The 17,597-nt window shown below is 38.0% G+C and overlaps 1 protein-coding gene across 1 annotated transcript; it reads left to right on the forward strand.

Annotated features, from left to right (window-relative positions):
• Positions 1-4,611: 4,611 nt before the first annotated feature.
• On the forward strand, positions 4,612-17,017 carry POLR1F (RNA polymerase I subunit F). Its single transcript, XM_007532257.3, has 4 exons — positions 4,612-4,891; positions 8,484-8,625; positions 11,374-11,582; positions 16,296-17,017. The coding sequence occupies exons 1-4, from the start codon at positions 4,650-4,652 to the stop codon at positions 16,702-16,704; spliced, it is 1,002 nt and encodes a 333-aa protein (XP_007532319.1). The 5' UTR covers positions 4,612-4,649; the 3' UTR covers positions 16,705-17,017.
• Positions 17,018-17,597: the final 580 nt, after the last annotated feature.

Below are 17,597 nucleotides of genomic sequence, written 5' to 3' on the forward strand. Positions count from 1 at the left end.
TGTAGTTTTAATTTGCATTTCTCTGATAATAAGGGGGATATTTCTTCCTATGCTTATGTGTCATGTGTTTCACTTCTCTAGAAAACTGTCTATAAAGTTCTTTTGTCTACTTTTTTTATTGGATTCTTCTCTTTTGTTAAGTTACACAAATTTTTGTATTAATAGATTTTTGATATCAGTCATTGGTCAGATGTGTGGTGTGCAAATATCTTCTCCCATTTACTGAGTTGCCTGGTTATCCTTTTGTAGTTTGCATTTAATGTATACAAGCTTTTTCATTTGATGTAGTACCCTTTATTTACTCTTGTTTTCATTTCCCATTCCCAGGGGATTAAGTCCCCAAATATATCTTTGATGTAAAGGTACTGAAATGTTTTACAATTTTTTTTTGTCTATGTATTTTAAAGTTTCTGGTCTAGTATCTAGATTTTTAATAGATTTTGATTTGATTTTGCTGTATGGTGTTAAAATCAAGTGATGGTCTAGTTTCACTTTTCAATACATGGCACCATTTACTTAGCACCATTTGTTGAAGAGACTTTCTTTACACATTGAATGGTTTTTGTCCCACTTGTCATATTTATTAGGTGGCATATATGTGTGGACTCATTTCTGGGCTCTCGACTGTGCTCCATTGATTCAAGTAAGTGTCCAGTAACATGCCATTTTAGTTACTATTGCTTTGTAGTATATACTGAAGTTGGAGATACTTCCAGTTTTTTTTTCCTTTTTTTTTTCAGAAGTGCTTTGCTATTGATAGTGTGTGTGTGTGTGTGTGTGTGTGTGTGTGTGTATGTGTGTGTAGGGCGGCGGGTTTAGCATAATCTTTTGGACAAGCTGTTTAATTTCCTTGAAAAATGACAAGGCTTTTCATTAGAGATCACCAATGTCACCGAGGTCATAGGACCCAGATTGCTAACCCTCAATTTCTGAGTCTTTCTAGAACAGTTGAAATGCTTTTTATAGTTAGCAAGCATAATAGACTCAATTTTTGTCTATACATAAATAGACATGGCTGCTTTGTGTAGGAGCCTGCCATGCAGACAATAGCATTTAACAATTCTGTCTCAAAGTTTTGCAAAGGACAGGACCATCAAGAAAGACAAATGATCGCTCATCCAGATCAATCAGTCAGATAACAACAAAATCTAGGAGTATCCTTTGGGAAACAGCAACTTTTCAGGCTCCCTTTCTTTTTTTAATTTTAAAATATTTTATTTTTGAGAGAGATGCAGAGGGAGAGAAAGAGAAACACCAAAGCACTGCTCAGATCTGACTTATGGTGGTGTGGGGGATTGAACCTGGGACTTTGGAGCCTCAGGCATGAGAATCTGTTTGCATAACCATTATGCTATCTCTCCTGCCAGGCCCCTTTCACAGAACCTTGCAGGAACTCTCTGAAGGTAAACTAGAACTTCTCAGGCTCTCTTCACTAAAAGAAGGAGAAGGAGAAGAGAAGGAGTAGAAGGAGAAGCAGAATCAACACCCCCAAAATCTTTCTCCAACTACTGTTTCCCTAGTCCTTATGCTAAAACTCTAATCACTTCCTAAGTCTGACATATTCTCATGCTGTTCTTCCACCTGACTAGAAATCTGTGTGTGTGTGTGTGTGTGTGTGTGTGTGTGTGTGTGTTGCCTCTTGATTAATTGGCCTTTTAAGCAACTACAAAGCTTTTTTTGGTAGCATTTTGCATAGAGCACACCCATTATCCTAAGGCACAGGCAGGACTCAGAGGCAATTACCTCCCCCCCACATCCCATAACCTTAGAGCACATCCAGCAGGCAGGCAATGATTTCACACTCTATTGTGCTTCTCTGTTAATGCTTGGCAAAAATTAGTTTCCTATTATCTCATTTTCTTCCCTCATTGTTTAACTACTGCTAATGGATGATAGTTTCTATTATTATAAATTCTATGTTCTTCAACCATTTGGGTGAGAAGTTTTTTGGGTTTTTTTTTTTTTCAGAGTGCCAGCTCTCCCTTTCCTTTTTTAAATCAAATAATAAATGTTTCCTTTAACTTTTTTGTCTTGTTTTGCCTCACAGACCAGAAGGAACTATTGGTAACAGCAGAGAGGACAGGTTATTTTAGTTACGTAACTCCATAGTTACCATATGTACGCTGAACCAATTTTTCACTCTCCCGAATCATTTAGTCTTTATAGTGGCTAACAATCAGGTCTGAGTTTAACTAAACTAATGGTGGACAAATTTCAAGATTAAATAAAAAAAATTTCAGAAATGTTTTGGACTCTTAAATAGTTACAAAACTAGTTACTGTATACTTAAAATGCATGTCAGGTCATTACTCTGAAATGTTTATTTCAGGTAATGCTTTATTTTCACTGAATTGTCCTATCCAGCAGTTATTATCATTTTCCATTTGAACAAATTACCTTAATTCAAATCACCTGCAGATAATCTAGATTCATTTTGACTGCAAGAAGAGATTTTAATTTGTCTAACATTCTAAGCACCTTTATTTTTAAAACTCTTCTGCTGATTTTAGTGCTTAGTCAAGGTTGATGGCACTGAACAAAGAAAATGTTTTTATATTTTTTGAACTTCTTATCATCTATCCAATCATCAGAACAAATATTCTTATTTTTCAGGTAAAAAACAGATTTAGAGATGTTTACAAACTTTTGCAGCACCTAAGAGGATCTGGAATATGTTGTTACTCATGTCAGTCATTTATACCCAGTGGGCTCTTTATCATTTATTTTTATTCATTCATTCATTCATACATCCATTTAATTTTTTTTTTTGAGTCTTGGAAGTCACAACATAGAACAAAAGACAAAATGTCTGGTGGTGTGGATCACACACCAGGTTGAGCTAACATATTACTATGTTCAAAGATCCAGCTTCAAGCCCCAGGCTTCTACTTGCAGGAGGGAAAGCTTCAGGAGAGGTGAAGGTATACTGCAGACCTCCCCCTCCCCCAGTTTTTTCAGCTTCTCTCTGTCCTATCAAAATAAAAAAAAAAGAGAGACAGAAAGGGCTTCAGGACCCCCCCCTCCCAAACTTCTTTGGTGGTCTTGGGACTTGTAATCTGCAGAAGAAACTGGCAGATAAATATGTATTTAACATAAAATTAACTTAACATAAAACAAGTATTTGTGGCAATTTACATTGATGAGTTGATTCTAGTAGAAGGAAATGTAAAGTCTGTAGGGAAAGAGACTAAGGGGGGGGGGTATGGGTAGTAGCGCTGCAGGTTAAGTGCACATGGCACAAAGCATAAGGATGGAATAAGGATCCCAGCTCTAGCCCCCAGCTCCCCACCTGGGGGAGGGGGGTGTCGCTACACAAGCAGTGAAGCAAGTCTGCAGGTGACAGACTTTCTCTCCTCCTGTCTTCCCCTCCTCTCTCCATTTCCAACAACAACAACAACAGCTATAACAAAAAGAAGAACTACAAGGAAGCCATCAAAATGGGAAAAATGGCCTGCAGGAGCAGTGAATTCAAAGTGCAGGCACCGAGTCCCAGCAATAACCCTGGAGGCAAAAAAAAAAAGACTAAAAATTTAAGCTGAAATTTGATAGTGAGTAGCATTTTCCTATAAGACAAAAGACACCATCTCCCCCTGGTAAAAGGGGAATGTGTGTGTGTGTGTGTGGGGGGGTGGTGGCGGGTAGAAGGCAGGTCCTTGATTAATTTGCCTGGGTTATTAGCAGATAATGTAAAATGGGAGTGAGTTTAAGAGTGATCTGGAGGTAGATCATAAAAGGTCTTTGTAGCTTTTGAGCCATATTAAGAAGTTTGTGTTATATGAGGAAAATATGATGTAGTTTTGGCAGATAGGACTAAAAGTGGCTCTGAACTGAATGTGATTTTAGCATTGGACCCAGAGCCATCATAGAAGGGGGTTCCGGAGGGTGTACAAGAGAGGCCAGAGGCTGAAAGCTGGACTAGTCCACTTGAAAAACGGTGGTACAGTTCTCTGAATAAGCTATAGCAAAATGAGGAATAAAGAGCGACTAGATTCGTTTTTAGGTGTGTTCCACTGGAAGGTTGCTTTTTAGGTTAGATTCCTAGCGAGCAAGGGAGACAATAGAATGCTTATGAGAATGACTGCTTGAGACTCTGAGCTCCCGGAGTTCAAACCCCAGCACCATCACAAACCAGAGCTGAGCAGCACTCAGGTTTCTATCTCCTTCCTCTTTCTCTGTTTCTCTCATTAATGTAAAATGTTAAAAAGAAGTTTGGGTTTCTGGCATAACATACACTTTATAACTATGTTTTTACTTACTACTGTACTGTCCAAACTTGTTAATTCAACTAAACCAATTTACTAATGTGTATGACCTAAGTGCGAGTCCCAATTAGATAGATCTATGTACAAAATCCAGTTGAGGACTAAAACACAGCTCTGCCTAAGTTAACTGAGGCGGGGGGTGGGGGGGGGGTGGGGGTGGGGGGGGGTGGATTTCCCTTTGCGCATGCCCAATGCAAACCCTCGGACTCCGATCTTCCTAGAATGAAAAACCAGTAGCCCTCTGCTGGTCATAACTGCACAATGCAGCGCAAAGAGAACATTTCTTAAGGGCGTGACCGTCCGCTGATGACGTAAAAACAGTGCGTCGGAAAAGAGGCGGTTACAACTACGTCAGCCGTGGGCGCCTCAGGAAACCTGACCAGCCGCATGGCTGCGGGTGGTTTGGCTATTCCGAGGCCCAAGGCGGCCTCTGAGGGGCCAGCCGGCGTCCTTCCTTACCTCGAATTGCCAACCTATCCCGCCGCGAGTGAACTGGTCAATAACCCTTACTCCTGCCTGGTGGTCGGGCCGCACCGAAGGCACATAGCGCTGTCGCCGCGCTATCTCAACCGGAAACGCACCGGCATTCGAGAGCAGCTGGACGCGGAGCTTCTGCGCTACTCCGAGAGGTACGGTGTCCTCTGAGGGCGGGTTCCCGCCGGACAAACAGGCTTCTGTGAGCCGGGGAACAGTTTATACAGCAAGGGAGTGAAAACAAAGTCTCCTCCGCGTGGGGAAGAGGCAGTTTCAAGGGAGAGAACGGATGTGGTTTTCTTCCAGGTGAGCGGTTAATGGGGATTTCCTGCTAATCTTCCTCCTCCTGACCCCCCCCCCCCCCAAGACGAGGGAAAGAGAAAAACCTAGTCGGCTGGGGATCTAGAATTGGTCCCGCCCTTCGCCAGGGGCCTTGCCTGCTGGTAGTGTTTTTAACAATGGCCCCTTAGGTGGACGGTCATCTCTCTAAAGGTTGTCAGGGCATGGCCTGCGCCATTGCAGTTGCTTTCTGGTATTGGTATTGATGTGATTGATGTGGTTTTCTTTGTTATTGTTACTGCTGTTTATTGTTTTAGAGAGGGAGGAGCTGGAGAAATGACTCCTGAAGGTGTGTACCCAGGAGACTTTTCCTATAACCTGGGCCTGTAGCCTTAGTAACGCTTCCATGATGGCTTTCTTTGCCCATCTTAGGCCAGTGTCCCCGCTGGCAACCTAGACGCTAGTACCCAGGGCCTAGTACTAGTCTAATGGTTTCCTTCCTCCTGTGGGCAGCATCCCAAAAGCTAATCCCCCACCCCCTTTCTTTTGGATATTAGGCGGGGACATCAGGTCTCTTTTCAGTTAACAGTGGTCTTAGTATATACATGAATATTTTCCAGGCTATAAATGAAAACTATGCAGAACTTTACTGAGTTTACTATTTCAGAGAAGCGTTTTGCCACTTGAAGTTACTGACTTTTTTTTTTTTTGCATTATTAGACAAAACTCTTGCATTAATTCACATTTATAACTGACACATTCACAGTATCTATAAAGCACAGGTGCAAAAAGCGCCCAAGTAATTTAATCCTCCCCAGGTGAGTAATGCTAAAGTTTTAGTGCAATAAAACATATTCTATTGCTTTTTTTTTTTTTGCAGTTTTATAGTTGTGTTATCTTTAAGCTTCATTTTAGCACAGTAAATAGTGTTTTCATAATAGCAAGGTTCGCAGCCTAGTATTTCTCAGAAGAATAGTGTACTGAGTCCTAAAGAATACTAAAGCTGACTAGGGAGTGAAAAGGATTCGTCTAAACTCATAAAACCTTTCTGAAGGAGATTTACATTTTAGGTGCGCTTATTAGAGGCTCAAACTAAGGACTTGAATCCATGAGGAACTGAGCCTAGGAACTCTCAGATTCCTTTGAGAAAAATTTCCAAGGATTGGGTCCTAGAATGGAAATGTTTATACATTGTCTCTGTGAGAGGAGAATAGAACCAAATTAGTAAAAAAACCTATAAAGCAATATTAGTTAAAGAACATGCCTCCTATCCTGGTATTGGCCTTACTTTAAGGTAACCAAGCAAAACTATTACTTTTTTCTATATATACTGTTAACTCAATTTTTGGGTACCTAGGTATCAGATACTATGGACGAGCTGCTTGCCCTTTTTTTTGGTAATTAATGCACGACAGAACTTTAGATCGTTTTTCTGTTTCCTTGTAGATCGTGTGCACTATTTAAGTGTTGTCATTTTATATCATATATGTGTGTATTTCTATATCGTAGAGACAAAATTTGAGAAGGAAGAGGGAGATAGACATAGTGAGACGTACCTACAGCACTGCTTCATCATTCATGAAGCTTCCATCCTGCAGGTGAGGGACCTGGTATGTGAACCCAGGTCCTTCCTTGAGCATTGTAATGTGTTCATGTAACATCGCTTGGTCCCATTGGGTATACAGTATTATCAGGATCAGTTCTGTTGCATCCTGATTTTTTTTTTATTTTACTGAAAAATATTATTGAATTTCACATTATTTTTCCATCTCAGGTTTATCTAAATTTACAAGAGTAAATGAAATAAAATAATTTATAATTAAAGCTGCACAGTTACCAATGGGTAAAAACAAACTTGTAAATTACTAAGAAAAATAACGCAGTAGAGTTAAATTTACTCTTGTTCAGTGAGATTTTGCATGAAGTAAAGATACTGAAAATGCGTCATATATAAGCATCTTGATTTTCAGTTAAAACTTGTCCAAGAAAGATGATGGTTTCAGGTTGGTTTCCTTGACAGTTCACAATGCCTTTAACACCATGCACAGATCACTTTGTATTGATGTGCTGATGTTTTTTTAAAAGTTAGATTTTGTGTCAAGCTATATAAAAGTAGGTTTGTCACATCATTAACAAATTATGTAGAGCTCGGGACATTTTTGTATTATATTGGGCTGTCCTGTATATGGCAGAATAGTTTTCATCCCTGATCTTTGTGTGATTGTGACAGCTATGATTATACATCTCCAAAGGCCTTCTAGGAGATAGCAACTGCACAAGATTTAACACTGTTGTTTGAGAAGAGGAAACTTGTCTGAGAGTGTGTGTGTGGTTGCTTTCTCTTCTTCGTCTCTTATAGGTCTTTCCTGTGTCCTTAGTCATACAAGCATTTTTGCTTAAAGCAACATGAAGAAATTAACAACTCAAAGGAATGTTTTCCTTTGTAAGTCTTTCTTTGCCATTATGGTTTTCCTAATTTGGTAGTTATTAAAGTTCTTTTTTGTGGCTTGTTACTGTTTCACATAATAGCTATTAAGAATAGATTCTATTTTATATGAACCATTCTAGAAATAAATCTAGTTGAGTCCAACAAAACTTTTCAGTCTTCTCATTAGTCTTAGAGTCTGGATTCCCATATGGAATCCAGATCATTAAACAGATTCAGTAGGATGAGATTAATAATAGTGATCACTCTGCCATAAAGAGCAAAAGTGCAATGGTTTCATTCTTTTCTGGGGAGCCAGTTGTGTTAGTGCAGCCACCATGTTTGCCTTTCTTACCTGCTGGTCACAACTTTTAAAGAAATGAGATTTTGATATAGTAATTGCTCCTATTACTGATTGTCTGATTCAGTTCTCAATAAATAAAAGAACTATATGTCTTGGAATTTCTATTTATTGGAAACATAGAGATTTTTTGCAGACAAAGCCATTGACTAATATTCAGGAACTTTGATTTCAACACCAGTTATTTTTCTTTCTTGTATCTTCCCTCATTTCTCCTCTGGGGCTTCATGATGACTTCCCCCAACCCCATTTTCATTCTTTTTTTTTTTTCTCCCTGTTCTATGCCACCAGTACAGACTTTTTGTGATTGTATATAATACCACAGTTGACTTGGCTGGTTTTTTTCTTGACACAACCTGTTTTTCCTTTCATTCGTTCTTTCCCAGAATTCAGGGTAGCAATGGAGAAAGAATCATCAATTTATTAATCATAAAATTGCTCATTTGCTTCTAAGTAGCTATTTTGAACAATCATTTTTAACTTGGTCACTACACTGAAACCTTTTGGTGAAAGGACACTTACAATTGTTACAGGCTAGTTGTGTGCTGTGTTTTTAGTAAACGTAGTTATAGTTAGTACCTGTATACTTTCTGAACTCAGTACCCAATTTGTATGATAATATTTGTAAATAATCTATTTTAAAAGGGTCTGAAAGTAACATGCTTTTCTTTCTTTTTGACAGCCTTTTAGGCGTTCCCATTGCATATGATAACATCAAAGTAGTAGGTGAACTGGGAGACATTTATGATGATCAAGGACACATTCATCTTAACATCGAAGCAGATTTTGTTATTTTTTGCCCCGAGCCTGGGCAAAAACTTCTGGTTTGTATATATTTTTTCTCATTATTTGTATTATTATATAATGTAACTTAAATAATAAAATAAACTTTTTTCTATCATTCAACCCAGTTTGATTTCTAAACTCCATTCTCCTACAATTCACACAAATCCTATCCAGCTTAGTTCTTTACTTAGAAAAGCTTGAGAATGATCATAAAGGAAAGTAGTATGATTTAAAATTCTTGGGGGGAGTCGGGTGGTAGTGCAGTGAGTTAAGCGCACGTGGCGTAAAGCACAAGGACCAGCATAAGGATCCCGGTTCAAGCCCCCAGCTCCCCACCTGCAGGGGAGTCGCTTCACAGGTGGTGAAGCAGGACTGCAGGTGTCTGACTTTCTCTTCCCCTCTCTGTCTTCCCTTCCTCTCTCCATTTCTCTCTGTCCTATCCAACAAAGACAACAACAAGAATAACTACAACAACAAAAACAACAAGGGCAACAAAAGGGAATAAATAAATAAAAATAAAATTATTGGATAAATGTAGTTCCTCTATAAAGAATTCAAACAGTATAGCATATAAAATAGGAGTTACAGGGAGCTGGGTGGTAGTGCAGCAGGTTAAGCGCAGGTGGCACAAAGTGCAAGGACTGGCATAAGGATCCTGGTTTTAGCGCTTGGCTCCCCATCTGCAGAGGAGTCTTCTCTCTCCATTTCTCTCTGTCCTGTTCAACAACGACATCAATAACAACAGTAATAACTACAACAATTTAAAAAAAAAAGGGAATAAATATTAAAAAAAAATAGGAGTTACAAACTCAAATGGTTTTAAGAAATGAAAATGAAGCATGAGAGTCTAGGATGTCCATACAGTGGCCATGAGAATGAAGGCCATATGTGGAAAGTTTTTCAAGAGAAAATGAACCTGTAGAAATTGAACTTTGCTAAAATGTATCCCTTTTTTCTGTTGATTTGCCTTTTTCTTCTGCCAGCAGACAATATATTTGTTTTGTGTTTTTTTTTCCGTATGTGGAAAATAATTATTTATTCCCTTTTGTTGCCCTTGTTTTATTGTTGTATTATTGTTGTCACCATTGTTGGATAGGACAGAGAGAAATGGAAAGAGATGGGGAAGACAGAGGGGAGAGAAAGGCAGACACCTGCAGACCTGCTTCAACACTTGTGAAGCAACTCCCCTGCAGGTGGAAGCCAGGTGCTCTGACTGGCATCTTTATGCCAGCCTTTGCGCTTCGCACCACCTGCACTTAACCTGCTGCGCTACTGCCTGATTCCTGGAAAATAAATTTAAGGGATTACTCAGATACCTGAGAACTAATAATGACTCCTTGATATGCTAATAGATCTGTATGTCAGTCATTGTTGCTGTTATAGGCAGAAAAAGAGAGAGAGGGGGAGAGAGAGAGAGAGAGAAACCACAGCACTAAACTCCCTTTAATTCAGTGGTGGCTAGACTTGAACCAGGATCCGGCACATGGCATGGTGGTACACTGCCTTTTGTTCATTGTCAAACACTATAGCTTGACAAAAATACTGTCAAATTGGGATTTTATAAGCAGCAGCCTCTGTACTATTAAAGTTTGTAGTAGATTTGTACTTAAAGATTCCAAAACTTAACTGTAGTCTCCTTTGTTTAAATTATTATCATAATAAACATAAATATGTACATGAAAATATCTTTCAAATTGTACAGAAAGTAGGAAATGAAAAGTAAAATATTTCCTCTTTCTTTTTTACTCTTAGTTCCTGACTGCATTTTCCTTTTTTCCTAAATAAATAAGAGTATAATACAATGTATGAGATATAATTTCTATGTAGTAAAATGAACAAATCATACATAGTATGCAGGTAAATTAATTTCGACAAGTGCATATGCTATCCTGTCTCCTGCAAATGATCCTCATGCCTCTCCTTGGCCCACCTCCTCTATCACACTTCAACCACTTTTAATTTATTTTATTATAAATTAGCTTTGCTTCTGTAATTCTGTATTCATGGAGTTTTTCATTATACACTTAAAATCTTATGCTTAAGGTGATTTTCAGTTTGATCTGTACTTTTGGAATAATTGTATTTTGTTCTTTTATATTGCTTATATTACTCAATTTATATGAATAACTCAGAATCTATCTATCTTCTTTGGAAGAAAATTGAACTGTTTCTAGTTTGGAATGCTGTGAGCATACATTTCTCCTATGTAAATAACTAGAAATAGAACCACTAGGTCAAATGTGGTTGTGCCTTTAACTTAAGCTGTGAGGGGTTGGGAGCTAGCTTATCCAGCAGGTGCATAAGACTTAATGCTTAACCCTTCTGAGTACCATATAGGAACCGGATGCAAAGGGTAGTGAAGTCCATGATGTATCTCCTCCTTTCAGTCTACTACCTTCAGTCTAAAAAAGGGAAAACAAAGAGTATGCTGGGGTTGTGCTCCAATAATGCTCCAGTGATAAAGCCCTGTATGGCAGCAAAATATAACAAAAACCAACTGTTGGGCTAATTCCTATTCATTACTTAATGTCCAGTTGCTTTGTATCGTTGCCTACATTTGGTATTTATTTAAATTTGATGTTTCATTTAATTTAATGATGGGTGTATAGTGTGTCTCCTATTTTTCTGTTTTGTTTTGCTGTATGGAATTAGAGACTTATACATACCACGTATATTCCACCTGTAGGCTGCTTTATAGGTCAGATATCTGTAGAAATAGTGAATTAGAGAGGAGAGACACCAGAGCACTAAAACTTCATCTTGAAACCTTTCTTTTTTCTTTACAGGGTACAGTTAACAAAGTGTCTTCCAGCCACATTGGTTGTCTAGTACATAGATGTTTCAATGCTTCCATTCCCAAACCTGAGCAGATGTCAGCTGAGCAATGGCAGACATTGGAGATAAATGTGGGTGATGAACTAGAATTTGAAGTATTTCGTTTGGACTCAGATGCTGCTGGAGTTTTCTGCATTCGGGGAAAGCTGAATATTAATAGGTCAGTTCTTAATCACATTGTCACTTTGATTAATTATTTCTACTTTATTCTGAATGTAAAGAACAGAAGCTCCTCTTTAAAAGTTGTAATTTTTTTGTTTATTAGAATATATAAGTTTTCAAATAACAATGCCACTGTAGATAACAATCTTCAGTTCTCTTATAATCTATCAAATAGATGTTCTAATGATTAAACTGTAACTAAGTGGATTTATCATTTAGTTTTGAATTCCAGTGAGGCCTACAGTTTCTAGCCCTTGTGCCACCAGTAATCAGCCATATTGGCTGTTTAGTACAAAGCTGTTTCCTCCATTCCCAAACCTGAGCTGAACAGTGGCAAATCCAGGAGATAAAACAAACTAAACTAAAAACATCAGTTTTATTGAGCATTTTCTGAGTTTTAAAAAGTTGATCTTTGACTTCAGAACTACTGAAAAGATAATCATGATGCATAAATATTAGTCTTATTTTTATAGTTTTTTAAAATTTCTTTATTGGGGAATTAATGTTTTACATTCAGCAGTAAATACAATAGTTTGTACATGCATAACACTTCTCAGTTTTCCATATAACAATACAACCCCCACTAGGTCCTCTGTCATCCTTCTTGGACCTGTATTCTCCCCTCCCCCCAACCTACCCCAGAGTCTTTTACTTTGGTGCAACATGCCAATTTCAGTTCAGGTTCTACTTGTGTTTTCTCTTCTGATCTTGTTTTTCAACTTCTGCTTGAGAGTGAGATCATCCCATATTCATCCTTCTGTTTCTGACTTACTTCATTTAACATGAATTTTTCAAGGTCTATCGAAGATCGTCTGAAAACGGTGAAGTCACCATTTTTTGTATTTTTGCTGAGTAGTTTTCCATTGTGTATATATACCACAACTTGTTTAGCTACTGATCTGCTGTGGACACCTGGGTTGCTTCCAGGTTTTGGCTATTACAGATTATGCTGCTAAGAACATATGTGCACACAGATCTTTTTGGATGGATGTATTTTTATAGTTAATACAAAAAAGTAACTTTTCTTATTGTCATCTGTTTCCAGTATGTATTTTTATTTCTGTATTTTTATGTGTTGAAATTCTTAAAAAGAATTACTTCTGCCCTGGGGCCACATTTAATCATATGTAAGTACCCTGGTTTAAGTCCTAGGTATCACATGGGAGTGCTAATCATAAGAGAAGCTTCTTGTATGGTGGAATAGAGCTGTGGTCTCTTTCCACTTCCTCCCTCCCCCAGTATTAAAGAGAAACAAAAAATGAGTTTGCCAGAAGTATCACAACAAACCTAGGTGCAAAAAATAAATAGATCCGATGTTGAATTTGGTTCTTTAGAAGGACCAAATTTAGTATGTAGAAAAACTAAAAATACTACAGGTATTGCTGTTGTGTCTAGAATCAGTATAAGTATATATTCTGTTTGTGTAACACTACTTGAGATGTTACTGGTGCTATTTACATTTGGCTATATCTTATAAAGTGACACAACCAGTTACTTCTGTTCTCCCTGGTATAAGATTATATGTGATTTAATATTTCAGGGGAAAAATCATTATTAAAAATGTATTCACAATGTGAGCCCACTGTTAAAATTCAATCAGATTACCAATTGAAGTCTTAAATGCTTAGATTGAAGGAACATATCCTCAGAGCTATGGTCTATGTATTAAAAAGTTTGAGACATTCAATCAATTTTTTCCCTCATATTAATTAAATAGTGATTTGTAAGACTGTAAGTTAATAAGATTGTATATTAACACCATTCCCAACACCCTCCCCCTTGAAGCTGAAAATCTACCCTCAGCCTCCACCCAGAGATTTTTACTTTGGTGCAATACTCCAAACTCAGTCAGATTCTTCTTTGAGTTTCCCTTTCTGTTCTTCTTTCTCCACTTCTATTTATGAATGGGATCATTCCATACTCGTCTATGTCTTCTCATGTATGTCACTTAAGATAATTCCTTCTAGCTCCATCCAAGATGGGTTTATTGTTCTTAATAGCTGCCTAGTATTCTATTGTGTAAATATACCACAGCTTTCTCAGCCATTCATCTGTTGTTGGGCACCTGGGTTGCTTCCAGGTTTTGGCTATTAAGAATTGTGCTGCTATGAACATAGTTGTTGTACACATATCTTTTTGGTTGGGTGTTATGGAATTCCTTAGGATATATCTAGGGAAGGAATTACTGGGTCATATAGAAGGTCTGTTTCTTTTTAATTTTTATTTTATTTATAAAAAGGAAACATTGACAAAACTAGGATAAGAGGTGTACAATTGCAACACAGTTCCCACCATCAGAACTCCATATCCCATCCCCTTGCCTGATAGCTTTCCTATTCTTTATCCCTCAGGGAGTAGGGACCCAAGGTCATTGTGGGGTACAGAAGGTGGAAGGTCTGGCTTCTGTAATTGCTTCCCTGCTGAACATGGGCGTTGACAGGTCAATCCATCCTCCCAGCCTGTCTCTCTTTCCCTAGTGTGCCAGGGTTCTGGGGAAGTGGGTCTCTTGGACACATTGGTAGGGTTGTCTGTTCAGGGAAGTCTGGTTGGCATCATGGTACTATCTGGACCCTGGTGGCTGAAAAGAGAGTTAACATATAAAGCCAAACAAGTTGTTGACTAATCATGAACCTTAAGGCTGAAATAGTGCAGATGAAGAGTTGGGGTGGGGGTCTCCATTTTGTAGATAGCTAGTAGACCTATTTTAGTTATATTCCAAAGGGCCAGTGACTATAGTAGTTTTTTTTTTTTCTTCCCCTGGCTCAGGGAAGGAACCTTGTGAAGGTTCTCCAGACTGCTCTCCATAGAGGTTGGACCAATTTATATTTCCACCAGCAGTGCAGAAGGGTTCCTTGTCCCCACAACCTCTCCAGCATTTGCTGCTGATGTCCTTTTTGATGTATGCCATTCTCACAGGGGTGAGGTGGTATCTCATTGTCTTTATTTGCATTTCTCTGACAATCAGCGACCTGGAGCAATTTTTTGTATGTTCGTTGGCCTTTTGTATTTCTTCTTTGGTGAATATTTTTTTCCTGTCATCTCCCCACTTTTGGATGGGATCATTTGCTTTTTTGTTACTAAGTTTGGTGTGCTCTTTGTATATCTTGGTTATTAGCCTCTTGACTGATGTATGACATATCCCATTCTATGGGGGGGGGGGTCTCTTTGTTTGGGTGAAGGTTTCTTTTGCTGTGCAGAAGTTTTTCAATTTGATGTAGTCTAATTTTTTTCTGTTTGTTTTAGTCTTCCTTGCCATTGGGTTTTTTATTATCTAAGAGGCCCTTGATGTTTAGATGGAAAAGAATTCCACCAATATTTTTCTCTAAGTATTTGACAGTTTCTGGTCTAACATCCAGGTTCTTGATCCATTCTTAAGTAGAGGTCTTTTCATTCAGTTTTTAATATACCTAGCCATCCCATTCCTTTCCAGCCATTTAGAGCTTCTGTTGTAAAATCAACTGATAGTCTTATGGGAATTTCCTTATAAGTGATCTCTTCTTTTCTCCAGATACTTTTAATGTTGTCTGTTTGTCTTTTTGATCTATTTTTTCAATTACTGTGTGCCTTTGTAAGCTTAAGTCAGATTTTTTTTCTGAAGCTCATAGAGCTTGCATCTAATTTTCTATCTTCTTTCTCAATTTAGTGAAGTTCTTGACTAGTATTTCTTCAAATAGTAATTCTGCTCTTTCTCTTCTTCCTCTTGTATCTCTTTGTTGTAAATGTTTTTTCTTGATACTGTTTTATAGATTCCTTACATTATTTTCACTTGTTTTATTTGTTTGTTTCTGCCTTTTTCAAAACAACTTCTACTCTTTCCTCCTGCTTACCACTATGACCTGTTGTTTGTCTTTTTGACATAGTTCCCGCAGTAGATAGCCTTTTCTACTGTATTTTGTAGATCAACTACTATATATACTCTTTATTCCTCTGACTCTGTCTTACTGTTGTTGCTGCTGCTCCTCTTCCTCCTCCAGGTTGATTATTTTTCAGATACAAAAATAAGAGACAGAGAGAGAGAAGGAAAGACACTTAGTACCTAAGCTTCTTTTTTTTTTTTTTAATTTTTTAAATATTTATTTTATGTATTTATTCCTTTTTGTTGCCCTTGTTGTTTTATTGTTGTAGTTATTATTGTTGTTGTCGTTGTTGGATAGGACAGAGAGAAATGGAGAGAGGAGGGGAAGACAGAGAGGAGGAGAGAAAGATAGACACCTGCAGACCCGCTTCACCGCCTGTGAAGCAACTCCCCTGCAGGTGGGGAGCCGGGGTTTGAACCAGGATCCTTATGCCAGTCCTTGTCTTTGCGCCACCTGCGCTTAACCCGCTGCGCTACAGCCCGACTCCCGTACCTAAGCTTCTTAAAGTGCAGTGGAGTCTTGGATGACAGAGCAAGTGAGATATTTTACCTGCTTATTCCTCTGAATTCTGTTATGACTTCTTCTGTATTATCCCTGGGCGGAATTGGGCCTGGGTTATTTGGCCCTGGGTCACCTATGTGGTAAGGTCCTTTACTTGAGCTTTGTTGTGGAACCTTATCTACCATTCCAGTCCCTTTCTATGAAGTATTTTCTGTGTTAATTATTTGTTGAGGCAAATGGAAACATCATGCTAGACCATCATTTTCTGTTGGAATATTTTAACTTCATTTTATTCTGTTACTTTTACTTGTTTGTTTATGTATAATGCGGATTTTTTTATTGTTAATTTCTAGTTTGCCAACCAAGTGCTCTGCAGTTTTAGAAGAAGTAATTGAAACTGGCATTGAAGAAGCTATTAAAAAACCTCCAAAGAAGAAAAAGAAGAAGAAGGACTCAGAAATAAATGAAGTGGAAGATGGTACTACAGAGCTAGCAGATTTTACAGATGGCACCCTGAAGGAAGAGCCAGACCTGCAGGGTAATGACAGTGTCAGTGGCCTTTGGGAGAAAGAGCCAAAAAAGAAGAAAAAGAAGAAAAAGCACCAGGAAGATCAGGATCAGGATCCTGTTTTCCAAGGCAGTGACTCTAGTGGCTATCAGAGTGACCATAAAAAGAAAAAAAAGAAGAGGAAACATAGAGAAGAGGGTGAATTTACCCCAGATTTGGAGGAGCACACACCAAAAAAGAAAAGGAAAAAATAGTTTTCATTAGTGGATTTTAAATATTGTTGAATTTTTTTTGAAAGGTTGATTTACACACAGTAGTATGAGTAAATAAATTTTTTGAATAGTATGGAGTATTTTTGTGTTCTAGTACTTTTCAAAACAAGAGACATTTGATTGGGAGTTGAAATTTTGTTTCCAGAATTATAAAGCTGATGATTTAGAAAATAGTATCAGTACTGTTTTGTTGTATGTAGATGAAAAGTAATGAATTATCCTGTTTCTTGACTTCTGTGTTCTCCCAGTATTTACAGTCTAAATAAAATTATTTTTATTTTTATAATATTGAGAACGAGCTAAAGAACTTTATTTGCACACCTGTTGGTGGCTCACCTAGTTAAGTGCACATATTGCAGTGTACAAAGACACAGGTTCAAATCCCGGTGCCCTCCTGTGGGGGGACTGCTTTGCATGTGTTGAAGTGGTGCTGCAGGTGTCTCTCTGTCTTCCCCCTGCCCTCTCAATTTCTGTTTCTATACAAAAATTAAATTTATTCATTTATTGTTTTTCAAAAAAGGAATTTACTAATTCATTTATGAATAAGTCTGAGCTCTTAAACTTTAAGGTTCTATTTTTAGTCATGATATCACATGCCATTTTTCATCTTTTTATATATATTTTTTTCTTTCTTTTTTTTTTTTTTTTCCTCAAGTGTTATTGCTGGGGCTTGGTGCCTGCACCATGAATCCACTGCTCCTGGAGGCCATTTTTCCCCCTTTTGTTGCCCTTGTTGTAGCCTTGTTGTGGTTATTACTGTTATTGTTGATGTTGTTTGTTGTTGGATAGGCCAGAGAGAAATGGAAAAAGGAGGGGAAGACAGAGAGGGGGAGAGACAGATAGACACCTGCAGACCTGTTTCACCACCTGTGAAG

The sequence above is a fragment of the Erinaceus europaeus genome, chromosome 8 (assembly GCF_950295315.1).
Source record: "Erinaceus europaeus chromosome 8, mEriEur2.1, whole genome shotgun sequence".
NCBI classification, from domain to species: domain Eukaryota; kingdom Metazoa; phylum Chordata; class Mammalia; order Eulipotyphla; family Erinaceidae; genus Erinaceus; species Erinaceus europaeus.

Coding starts and splice junctions, on each gene's coding strand:
- POLR1F (XM_007532257.3), top strand. CDS start 4,650: ATGGCTGCGGGTGGTTTGGCTATTCCGAGGCCCAAGGCGGCCTCTGAG. Junction 8,626..11,373: donor AGCCTGGGCAAAAACTTCTG/GTTTGTATATAT, acceptor TTTTCTTTACAG/GGTACAGTTAACAAAGTGTC. Junction 11,583..16,295: donor GGAAAGCTGAATATTAATAG/GTCAGTTCTTAA, acceptor GTTAATTTCTAG/TTTGCCAACCAAGTGCTCTG.